Here is a 9,737-nt window from a genome sequence, read left to right on the forward strand (position 1 = left end):
CGGATTACTTACCTCTAGGTACATACCTAACGTAGTGTGTGCATACAGAACTTGAGGTATACGGATAGACGCCCTCGTATTACTAATTCGCACCGGTAGTAGCAGCGAGGCCTAAAAAGTTGAGCTACGTAGAGTTGCATGGCCTGAAAAAGGACGAAAGGTATGGAGTGGGTCCATATACCTGACTGCTCTTCTGCAGATTGAAAGAAAAAGAAGAATTCTCAGCTCTGTGATACTGCGTGCTCCGAATATCAATCGACGTTGATGGATTATCCGTAGATCAATGTTCAACCTCTAACCACTAGCATGGTGAAAATGCTAACAGAACCTCAGCGCCGGGTTTGCCATGCGACCGGATCAGAAGTCCAACAATGCCACTAATCTAATGATGAATGCCTACCAAGCCAAATAGAACAGCAATTCGAGCAAAAGAGCCTGGGCTTGGTTGCCATTGCCCGCCACCCGCTTCTAGCAAATCCCAGAGAGAGGGAAGGAAAAAAATGAACCAGGTCCGCAGCGATCGAGGCCAAATCCAGCCTCGCAAACTCTTCTAGTGCAACTCGAGAGATGATTGCTGTCCAGCAGTGCAGTTTTGAAAAGTAAACAAAAAAAAAAAAAAAATAGATCCGTGACCCCATCACCGCTAAGTTATCCAGTGTTCAAGATAGCCCATGTATAACGCACAACGTCGCCCTCATCGAAAACTCACATGGCGTCCGATGCTCGTCTTCAAATCGTCACACACAACTTCGAAAACAGTCATGAAACACCCTCTCAATTTCTTGGCCTAGGTTTCCTTGTCTTCTTCTCTTCCCTCTTTCTCTCTCACTCTCTCAGAAGGCTTGGCCATGGTACTGCATGCGACCCGGTGTTCCCGGTCTTGGACCGCCAGGAGTCCCCGGCCGCGCGTATTGACCTTGAGGAGGCAGCTGGAATCCGGGTGACTGCGGGCGCCCACCCTGCTGCATAGCAAAGCCCATGCCCGGCGAGGGCATCATGGGCCCATGGTGCCCGTGAGGTCCCTGTCGGTGCGGCGCGTTGCCCATGTTCCAACCGGGCCCGGTTGGAGCGCCACCGCCGTATGGGGCGTGTGGCATCATGTGCGAGGGTGGCTGCGGCGGCGCCGGCCCGAAACGCCCGGGGGGGCTCATCATGCCAGGAGCCGGACTCATGCTCCGGGAGTTCATGCCACCCATAGGAGGCGAAAACGGCATAGGCGCGCCACCGTCCATCATCATGCCCCTGGCGCCCGGCGTTTGCGGGCGTGCAGGGCTTTGAGGGCCGTATGGAGCCGGCATTCCCCCGCCCATCATCATGCCTCTGCCCCCAGGAGTCTGCGGGCGGATTGGCATTTGCTGGGCAGCAAACTGGGCCTGTTGCTGAGCATATGCGACCTGCGCTGCTCTTTGAGCCTGCTGATTTTGCTCCCGCTGCCTCTGATCGATGGCCTGCGCGACTGCCTGCCCGCTAATTCCCTGTTTTATCTGAGCTTTTTCGCGCTCTCTAGCATCGATCGCGCCAACAAGGCCGCTTTGCGTTTGTGAGGGGCCCTTGCTGCCCGCGAAAGCAATCAGCGGGCTGCCTGTGACTCGCGCGACATGCTCCTGCTCGCGGGCCGACAGATGCGAGGACACCTGGCCGGCCGATAAAACGGCTGCCGCTCCCCGGCTGGGAGGGCGTTTGAGAGCCAGAAGATCGGCTGAGCTGTTTCGGGAGTGAAGGGGCCCACGGCTAGAGGGCGGCTTGGGCGCTTCCCCCCCCGATAGAGTGTTTTCCGCGCCCCGGCTAGCAGGTCGCCCCGAGGACAAAAGATCGAGCGAGCTATGCCGCGAATGTGACTGACCGCTGAGCCGTCCAGAGGTGAGTAGGTCTGCCGAACTGTGTCTTGAATGGGAGGCCTTGTAGTCGGTCAAAGTGCCTGTCGAGGGAGCACGATGGTGGGCATATTGCGCGGGTGGCGTGCGCGGTTGGAGGAGTGACGCAAGGTTGTCTGTCGAGGATGATGCGGCAGAGGGGCCTGGCCAGACGACACTCCGACGAATCGTGTCATCCGACTGTTGGCGAGTGTGAGAAAACACCTTGGGGAATCCGGGTGATTTCCGACCGGACGAGGGCGGAGTTTTCTTGGAGGGCGCCTTGTCGGTTGGGAGGACGGGCGCGGCGTAGTTGAGGGTTGGACCGAAATTGATCTCGGGAATGTCGTACTCTTTGTCCGCGGAAGTATCACCACTACTGCCCACGACTTTCAGCACGCCGGCACGTGGCCGTTCTGCGGATTCCTGGGTGTCGGTCGAGGGACGAGTGCTGGCATAGTCCGGGCTGGTTGTCGAGGATGCGTCGTCGCGCCCGTCCCCCGCAATTCTTTCGCCATTCTGGCCACGATGGGTATTCGGGATTGGCGAGGTGAATTCGTCCATTGGTCGAAAGCGGGTTCCCGAAGCGGGAGAAGGATAACCTTTGGGAGATGAATGTGTGGAGATCGGGGAGACTACGTCATGGTGGTCACGGGGCAGACTTGTCGTCCTCACGGGTAGGGGCTTCCTGTGGATAGGTGGCGAGCCGCCTGCTACCGGTGAGGATTGCTGTGGTTGTTTGGGTCCGGGAGGGGGGGTGTTGCGACCGCGGGGATGAGGGCCACCCTGAGGGCCATGGTGGAGAGATGCGGGTGGGTGGTTGCCAGCCGAATGCGCCGAGGGGCCTCCAAGAGGAAAGTTCGATGGCCGCGAGGATGGGTCTTCGAGCGGAGCCTCGGGGGCTGGAGCGTCGGAAGCTGACGTGGGTGGCGTTACCACTTCACGAGGGCGACTGGTATTAGCATTCATCTCCACCATGTTGGCGCTGGTTTGTGGCTGTACCGCTAGACCTCGCTGGTCGGCATGTCTCGGCTCCTGGCCAGAGCTTTCGCTTCCGAGGTGAAGTTCGTTGAGTTCGTCCGAGATGGTATCGGGGACAAGACCGGAGGCTCTCGCGAGCTGGGAGAGCGTCGTGCTAGACAAACGATTGGTTGCTCTACGCATCTCCGGCGAAGGCGAGGGTCTCTGCTGCGGACGGGAACCTGCGCCGTGAGCAAAAGCCGGAGGGGCATTAACCGGTTCGGGCGTCTCCAAGCGCTTTATGCCCTCAAGGTTACCAGCTATTATAGGACCTCTAGTCGGGCTGTCATCCTCGGAGCTGACTCTCTCGGGGGTGGAGGCCAAGTCGCTGGCAAAAGCCCGGACGCGATCGGGGCCGGTGCGTAGTGTGGGCTGCCCGGGCGGTGGGTTGTCGAGAGCCGAGCTCGGCGGATAGTCGCCTATTTGCGTGTCTGATATGTGGCGGGAGTGCCTAGAATTGCCCGCCATTGCTGACGGCGCCCGTTCCCGGTTCGGGTCGGGAGGAGCCGAGTCGTTGCGCACGCCAGGCCGCGACAGCGACATTGATCGTGATGACCTCACAGAGCCACTGTCGTCCGCAAAGCCCACCTTCGGTCGAGATCCCGAGTTTTGGTTCCCGTAACTGAGCCGCTTGCTGTTTCGGCTTGTGCTCCGACTTTGGCTTCCGGACGCCTCTTCCATGGCATTCATTCGTTGACCTGTCAGCTCTTTGAGTCGTTTTCGCCATTCTCGCTCCGACCAAGAGGAGCTCCCGTCGGTGAGGATCAGCCCGCTCACATCCAGCAGGTCGAGATAGCCGTATCTCTTGTTCTTTGGCATCGCGAACATCAAGGAACGACTGTCCAGGCTGCTAGCCACCAAGCGGCCCGGTCGACCATACAAGGCAAAGGTGTCCCACGTCGGGAACAAGAACCGGAGCAGCATTTCAAAGCCGGACACGGCAGGAGGGACCTCGGGCATGATGAAGACGAACCCTTCGGTGGGGGACGCTGGCTCGGTGTGGATTGTGATGTTGCCCTCCACCTTTAGCAGCGTGGAGGAATCAATCAGCTCCTTCGCTTGCGGGTAGATGGCGTAGGCCGAGTAGGCGTCGGTGATGGATGCGATCGGGCGCTGATGCTTCTTCTTTTTCTCTGCGTCCTTCTTCGTATCGAAGAACTTGATCTCGCCCTTGACGACGGGGGGGTGAGACCGGTCATAAGGCGACCGCTTCTTTGCCTCCTTCTGCGCTTTCTGTAACTCCTTCTCGCTCGGCGGTTCGATGACACAATAGCACCGCTTCCAGGGAACACCTGCGCCGAACCTAACCCGCACCCATTCCCCAATCGGCTGCCTCGCCCGCTCCATGATGATGTTGATGTTGTTCAGCGCTTTCCCCTTGCCGGCGATGAGGGCGCCCGTGTAAGCTTCCTGGAGCGTGGAATGCTCGTACATGGCCAGCCGTATTGCCGAGGTCCACTGGATCAGGGAGTGGTGAGAGTTGAAGTGGAGCAGATATCGGTTGCGGCCGGCGGTGCTGATGCTCAAGATGTTTTGGAGCGGCTGTTCATCGTTGGTCTTCGTCGGGAGGGACTCGATCTGCAGCCGGGTCAGAATGTACCGATCATACCAAACCTTGCTTCGTCGAGAAGACGAGAACAAACCATCTTGATCGACGCATCAGTGAGGTTGATGAATTTGGGGAGGACTTCTCCGTCCTCCCCCGCAGCGTCTAGTTCAGCGGCATCCCAAAGCGACAGCACAGTGCCCACCAGTTGCGCAAAGCATTCAGTCCATGTCCGGTCGGGGTTGGGTTTTCCTCCTTAGTCGTGGCCAAATCAGCAACCGCAGAAGGCGCAAAAGAAAAGAAGGGGCACCTACGGATGTCCTGGTCATCCAGTTTCAAGAAGTAGCCTTCCTGGTACAGCTTGTTGGCGTGGCTGTTGAGCAGCGTGAAGATCGGCTGCAGTTCCGGGAGGGTCTGCTCGTTCACAGCCATGACGGGCGGGTGGTAGGTCTGCACCATAGACAACGGTCGGGAACTCCTCCTCGACCTTCTTGCTGGACTCGATGACGGCGAATTATCTACCGAGGTGGGCGTGGCGGCATGCTCGCCTTCGGATGGCGGTGTCGTCGCGGCCGATGAGGCAGATGGCCCGTCACTTGCGAGATCCCGCTTTGCGTCGGCGGATGCGGGAGAGTCGGCCGAGTCGGTGCGAGCGTGCTGTTTTGGCAGGGAGGGTTTGGTGTGCAAGGAGTCGCTTTTGGGCGATGATGTATTCGCGGGATGTGTAGGGGTCGCCGAATCCCTGTGAGGCGCCGAGAGCTGGGCTATAAATGACAGGACTTTTTTTGGGAGAGGGTGCCGCGGCTGTCAGCAAATCGGCCGGGATTATTCCAGGACCCTGGCGCACGCTTGAAATCATACGCTGCGATCTCTCTGCCTCGTGTTGACGCAAAGGCACTGCCCATGCAAACACGATGCGTAATCGTCCCCGCAGCGCAACTTCGCGTGCCTGGAGCTGCTGGGTGCTCGTAGACCTGGATTTCGGTAGCTGAAGAGACAAAATGCCACATACCTCGATTCCGGCCCATGGTGGGGTTTCCTGCGCTTGCTGCCTCAAACGAAGGCGTGTGACTTGGCAAGCTCGGCGCGGAGGTCTAGACGGTGGTGCCGCTGTAGTGCACACTACAAAATAACCACAAAAACGGTGCAGGTCCTTGTCCGCCCGCAACGCTGTGTCGGAGATGATGGCAACGGAGGTTAGAAGCAAGTACAGAGTATACCGCAGGATTGAATTGGCGGAGGCGTTAAGGGAGCGTCGTCTCAGTTCTTTGTTTTCTCCGCGGCAAAAAGACCGAGTTCTCTAATCGGTCACTGTTGCAACGCCAACCGCTCCATCCGGACTAGGTCGTTGAGCGCTGCGGAAGATTCGGAACAAAGACCGAGCCCAGCAGCTCGACCGATTTCCGTTGGTGGCGGAGGACTAACTAGTTATTGAGAACGACGGTTGCGGCACCCACAAGGGGGCTGACAGTCTGATAATAGAGTCGATCACAATGGCCTACGTCAGGAGCAAGTCGGTTAGCAACTCGGAAAGGCCTGGCCAGACTTGTTAACTCGAGCGTTGTTGTTCAAGGCGGCTGGGCAAGCACGGGAGTCCACTTGGTGGTCCGGACTGACGGCGAATTTCGGTTACCCTCGTCATCGGGCTTGCCGCGAGTCTGGTGGTTCCTTGTTGACGAGCCCACTACACAGAGCAGACCGCCGGTCACTTGGATGCAGGGCGCTCGCACCGTAAATGCAAACGCAAGTTGAAGTGGCCGGAGGGGAAAGATGACGGTTTGCCCTGCTGCTCGATCGTCCGGACCGTGAATCTGCTCTTTCCGCCGAACGGTTTCGAACTTCATGCCATCTCTCGACTCGCCCCCCAAGTCTGGCAGCCGGGCCTTCCGGGGTTTGCTGGGGAGCAGGGCGTCTAAGTGAGATACGTACCGCTGCAGAAAGCTAAAGAACCATTGGGAATCCCGCTCCACTCCGGAGCTAGTGCGCTTGGCTTACACAGTAGGTAGGTAACTATCCAGGGTAAGGTCGGCTAGGCTGCAGTGTGGGTAGCGGACCTACCACACAGTATAATGCTTCCACCACACTACAGACGGGCGAGACCGCGTCAACATCTGCAATGAGAAGAGACCGGAGTTCTGGGGCAGTTTTGAGACGGACGACGCAGAATTAGCTGGGTTAGATGGGTAGGTATGTGGGTGACAAGAGCCGAGAGCTACAGGGCCGTTGGTGAAGCGTGGGCGTCTTCTCGTATTTGAGTGTCCAACTTCCAGGTTGAGCCAGGCCAAGATGGCATGTTTCTCGCCCGAAGCCCCGAATACACAGGCCTGCCAGGAGCGCTGTGATTACGCAGCGCGCGCGGGAAACTTCACTCCCCTCCACTTGGCGGAGACCAAGACATCTCTCTGGTCCACCGTGATCTTCCAGGGTCCAAGTTGGGTTGCGTAGCATCTGTGCGATCTTGCGATGCTGGTATGCAAGTCTTTCGCCCATGATCTCTGGGGTCGGATGAAAGTCGAGACCAGTCTTCAAGCTGGGAACAACAGCCGCAGGCTTTTTTCGTCCGACCTATGTCAACTGGACTGCTCTTAAAAAATGCGTTGGAGTGTACTGTACGGAATACTCGGTACATTTACTACTGAATCGGAGTATTATGTACATACAGTACATGAATGTATGTAGTTATGTGCATACATACCTACGCCCATACGCTACCAAACTAGCCCGTACGCACACTGCACAGCACTACTCCGTACACTTGGCGTCTCGGGATATTACCCGTATACAGAGAGTACCTCCACAAACTTGTAGCCGCCAAGGGCCACGTCTACCGCCGCTGCCGCAAGCACGTATGTATGTAGTCGGACACCCACAAACACCACACACGCCGTCGCGAGTCTGAAGTGGCTGCCTGCACACACCCAGCGCGTTCATTGTTTCGTCTTGAATTGTCATAACCACAACCTGCAGTGTATACCGACAGGCATCAAGCATGGAGAAGCGCTTGACAGAATCCTCTCGCCTTCCGGCCTCGCTCTAATTTTCGCTTTTGTCGTCATGTCCGGGAAGCTTGGTCTCGAGATTGAGATCCACCAGCCTCCGTTAGCAAGCACTTGGCGTTGCGCGCAGGCAATGATTGGTCATTTTCAGACGCCCAAAAGGCTTGGATGACGAAGGAAACTCCGGAGAACACCGTCGGCCTTGACCATCCAGCTGCTTGCCCCCCCAGGTCAAGACACGGAGGCGGCAAGATCACACGTCAGGGAAGCGGCGTCAAACCTCTCTGCTCTTGGTCGTTTTGGCGGCCGAGACGACCACGAGGGCTGCGCGCATGGCGCAGCCAACCAGACGGTGTGAAAGACCACGCAAGCAACGGCCAATTTTTTTTTTTTTTTTGCCTTTTTTTGAATTACCCTGTTCCATGCCCAATCAATCGCCAATTCGTACGCGTATGAACATACATTGTACCACTAGTCCTCCTGGGGACCGTCCTCCGTTGGCCAGCAATGCGCCTCACCTGAAACCGCCCTGCCCGCCGAACCCAGACTGAGCGGTTGGACGGCGCCAAGTGGTGGATGGACGCGTGCCCCCTGGTCACGTCGTTACACTCTCTCGTGATCTGGCTGGGTAGCGTAGGCAAGTAAAGAAACTAGATATTGTGACTTTCCAAGCGCCAACAGCTCGGCGCGCGGGAGGGACGGGGAGGCCCGAAGAACAATCAATACGAGCTGAATGAGACAATTGGCGTGGCTGCGCCAGAGGGCAGTTCCGCGTATCCCCGTCGCCCAGTCTCTGGGCACCAGTGACCTGGGACTCGTTGGTGGGGCGTACGGAATATTACTCCGTACATATTGCGCACACTATTCGAGTACGGATACACACGACTGCGTAACAACGCCGAGCACGCGAAACGCCAGTGTGGACAGGCCGATGTCCCCATCTGACCTGGCGTTGTGATATTTAACCTCATTTGATCGAACGCATGTGTCCCCGAGACTCTCTACACTACTCTCTACAGAGAGCATGTGGCTCGAATTATGGTGCGCCCACGAACCCCCGCGAGTCTCACCAGCTATCTGTACTCAGCAGCAGAAGAACAACGGAATGAAGCAGTCCAACGCGGCGGGGCACCGGGGAGTGCACTCGCTGGGGACTGCTGACCACAGAGATAGATCGAAAGGATTCCTGATTGAGGGAGCCCGAGTTGCAGACTCAGCAATCGGCCAGAGTCGCAGCCACTCTGGCCTGCACTCGCGGCAATACAAGTAGAGGAGGCACTGTGTCACGTCAAGATACAGATGATCGCGTCATCATCGTCATCATCCTCTTCTTCACCTTTGGTTCTTAGCCTCATGTGTTACCAGACTGCTTTGCTGACCGGGAGCTTGGTAACTGCCGGAGTGCTTTAAGTACTTACAGCAAACATGTGATGACGAGCTTCAGCAGATTTGCCAATGCAGCTCGGGATCATGTCGCGGCGGGTCCCAGTTACACTACATTCTTTTAGGTCCTGGTATGATGTATGTATATGTACGGAATTCTACAGACATAGGTTACCACCCAGTACCGACTTTAAAAATCGAAAAGGTGGGTTACACATCAGGCAGGATGTTGCTGTTTCTGAGTGAAGCTGCTTCCCTTCCAGGTTGGCGGGAAGGGCCGTGTGGTGCACGGTACTACTCCGTAGTAGTATATGCACCATACCGATAATTCTTCCTTACCAGACAAGCAGTCAAAATGTCCCGACCCAGCCCTGCGTCCCGGGTAAGTCTTGTACATATGTATGTACATACATACATACCACTCTCCACTGCTGGGTGGTCGGCCTAGGCCTGCGCAATTCGTTAAATGTATTATCTATGTATGTACATACATACAGTAGTGTACATACGTCCGTGCAGTACAGGCAAAGCAGGATGCCTACAAGGGCCGCTGGTGAGGTTGATGTGCACAAAACTCCACACTGTTTTTGCTGGGCAAGTTCGAGTTCGAATCATCTGCGACTTGACAGGAACAACATGCATGATGCCCACGGTAGGCTGGGACATTTCACCTGCGTCACTTCGAACATTTAGTGTTCCCAAACTTGACTGCGCCCGATTCTTGGCCAGCTGGAGCAGCGAGACGAGTGCCAAGGAAGTGGACGGAGACGAATTGATACCAGGGAGCCCGGCTAGGGTTTGGTGCAGAGGCATCTCTCGCAAGCGCCAAACTTTCGGTAACGTTGAAAACTACTCTCTTTTATCTAAACTCCAAATATGGCGTTTTCCCTGAAGGCTGACAAGTCGGGTTTCAAATCCTGACACAGCTGATTCAAGGTC

The 9,737-nt window shown here is 56.7% G+C and overlaps 1 protein-coding gene across 1 annotated transcript; it reads right to left on the minus strand.

Annotated features, from left to right (window-relative positions):
- Positions 1 to 735: 735 nt before the first annotated feature.
- Positions 736 to 5,645, minus strand: MYCTH_2296735 (uncharacterized protein). The gene is made up of 4 exons (XM_003659495.1): positions 5,432 to 5,645; positions 4,734 to 5,198; positions 4,517 to 4,674; positions 736 to 4,451 (listed from the first exon to the last, which is right to left on the minus strand). The coding sequence occupies exons 1-4, from the start codon at positions 5,445 to 5,447 to the stop codon at positions 834 to 836; spliced, it is 4,257 nt and encodes a 1,418-aa protein (XP_003659543.1). The 5' UTR covers positions 5,448 to 5,645; the 3' UTR covers positions 736 to 833.
- Between the last annotated feature and the right edge of the window lie 4,092 nt (positions 5,646 to 9,737).

The sequence above is a fragment of the Thermothelomyces thermophilus genome, chromosome 1 (assembly GCF_000226095.1).
Source record: "Thermothelomyces thermophilus ATCC 42464 chromosome 1, complete sequence".
In the NCBI taxonomy this organism is placed as follows: Eukaryota; Fungi; Ascomycota; class Sordariomycetes; order Sordariales; family Chaetomiaceae; genus Thermothelomyces; species Thermothelomyces thermophilus.